The sequence below is a fragment of the Vairimorpha ceranae genome, assembly GCF_000988165.1.
Source record: "Vairimorpha ceranae strain PA08 1199 chromosome Unknown NODE_334, whole genome shotgun sequence".
NCBI lineage: Eukaryota > Fungi > Microsporidia > Nosematidae > Vairimorpha > Vairimorpha ceranae.
Genome location: NW_020169629.1, coordinates 1 through 1,759, shown reverse-complemented (window position 1 = coordinate 1,759; position 1,759 = coordinate 1). Strand labels below are relative to the sequence as shown.

Genomic DNA, 1,759 nt, shown 5'->3' with positions numbered 1-1,759 from the left:
TGAAAATCCCTTCCGCACAATTATTTGTAAACGGTATATTAGACGTTATTCGGCCATATACAGTTTGTTTAAAAAAACGAAACACAAATTTTACGGATATAAATTGATCAATAGAATTATCTGATTCAATAGGTTTATTTAAAAAAGTTATTTAAAGCTTTATTTATTATATTTTTCTTGGCTGTCGTACAAAGTTTGATTTTCTGTTTTTTATAAAAAAAGTGTTTCAAAAACATGGCTATTTTTTTTAAGGAAATTAAAAAATGATCTGTAGGTTTTCCCTCCAAATCTCGTTTATTTTACAATTTTTTAAATGTCTAATGCAACTTACGCCTGAGCTCAGATTGAAAATTTATTGCCTTTACGATCAAAAAATGACACAAGCCAAAATAGCCGAACAAATTTGTGTATCTAAGAGTACTGTCTCAAAACCCCCTTCTAAATACAAAAAACTGGACAATTTGTGCATTTAAAACAAAATGCGGGGGGCTAAAGATTTTTTGTTAAGGATGATATTAATATTATTATGACTTTAAATAAAAAAAAAACATAAAACTTTTTTGAGAAAGTTATCAGTTGAGTTTTTACAAAGAAGCAAAAAGTGATATTTCATTCAATTATAAAAATTACACTAAATTTTTATTCTTTTTATGCATCCCTGGCCTAAAAAAGCCTGTTTTATTAAAAAAAATATATTTTAGTAAGGAAAAAAAATTCAGAAAAAATTATATACACGTCTAATGAAACTATAAAGGCCATTATTGATTTTGAAGAAAGTAAATTTAATCTCATTAAAAATGACAATAGAGTTTTTACTGGAGAAAGCCCTATACAGGTCTTTCTCCAAAAAAATCATTGCTACAGTTAAATACAGGAGAGTCCTTGTAATGATGTGGGGATGTTTCTCATATCATGGAGTAGGGAGGTTGGTTTTTATAGATGGTATTATAAATTTTATAGCAAATATAGATATTTTGGCTAACAATCTACGTTCATCAGCCGAAAAAATGGGAATAGAAACATTTATTTTCCAACAAGATAATAATCGTAAATATACATTAATACTTGCCGAGAACTACTTTACCAAAAAAAATCGAGTTGATTTTTTGTCCACCACAATCTCTAGATTTAAACCCAATAGGAAACTTTGGACCATTATAAAACAGAAATTATCTAAATTAATTATAAAAACTAAGGAAGAGTGAAAAGCTGCTATACAAGCTGTATGGAATTCAATAACAAAAGAAATTTGTGAAAATTTGGCGTTAAGTTTCAAAAAAAGAATATAAAGTGTTATAAAGCTTCGGGCCTATACATTCAGAATTAAATTTTTAAAAGTGTTCATGTTTTTGAAACATTTTTTTATATAAAACAGAAAATCAAACTTTTTACATCAGCTAACAAAAATAAAAATAAAACTCTCTAAATAATACTTTTTAGTAAACTTATTAAATCAGAATATTTTATTGGTCAATTTATACCGGTAAAATTTATGTCCCACTTTTTTTTGAAACAAGCTGTATATCTAAATTTTGGAAAAATCGTTATAAATCCATTTTTTTAAATAAGTTAAAAAATTATTAATTGCTACATGTGTAACTTGCTAAAGTAATAAATTTTTGATGGAAATATAAAAATTATACCGATATCTTGTTTTGTAAATGCTAAACTGGCTATGCATTAAATATAATCTAAATGTTGTATCTTCAAGATAATTTTGTTTTAATCTCTCAGCAAAAAAATTTTTATAAACTGCTTG

At 25.8% G+C, this 1,759-nt stretch overlaps 2 protein-coding genes across 2 annotated transcripts; one reads left to right on the top strand and one right to left on the bottom strand.

Moving 5' to 3' along the window:
* Positions 1-797: 797 nt before the first annotated feature.
* AAJ76_334000962 (hypothetical protein) lies at positions 798-1,205 on the top strand (the record flags this gene model as incomplete). Its single annotated transcript, XM_024475223.1, has 1 exon — positions 798-1,205. The coding sequence occupies one exon, from the start codon at positions 798-800 to the stop codon at positions 1,203-1,205; it is 408 nt and encodes a 135-aa protein (XP_024329406.1).
* Positions 1,206-1,603: 398 nt separating this feature from the next.
* Positions 1,604-1,759, bottom strand: AAJ76_3340001 (hypothetical protein; the record flags this gene model as incomplete). Its single annotated transcript, XM_024475222.1, has 1 exon — positions 1,604-1,759. A coding segment is annotated over one exon (156 nt), but the record flags the coding sequence as incomplete, so codon positions are not given.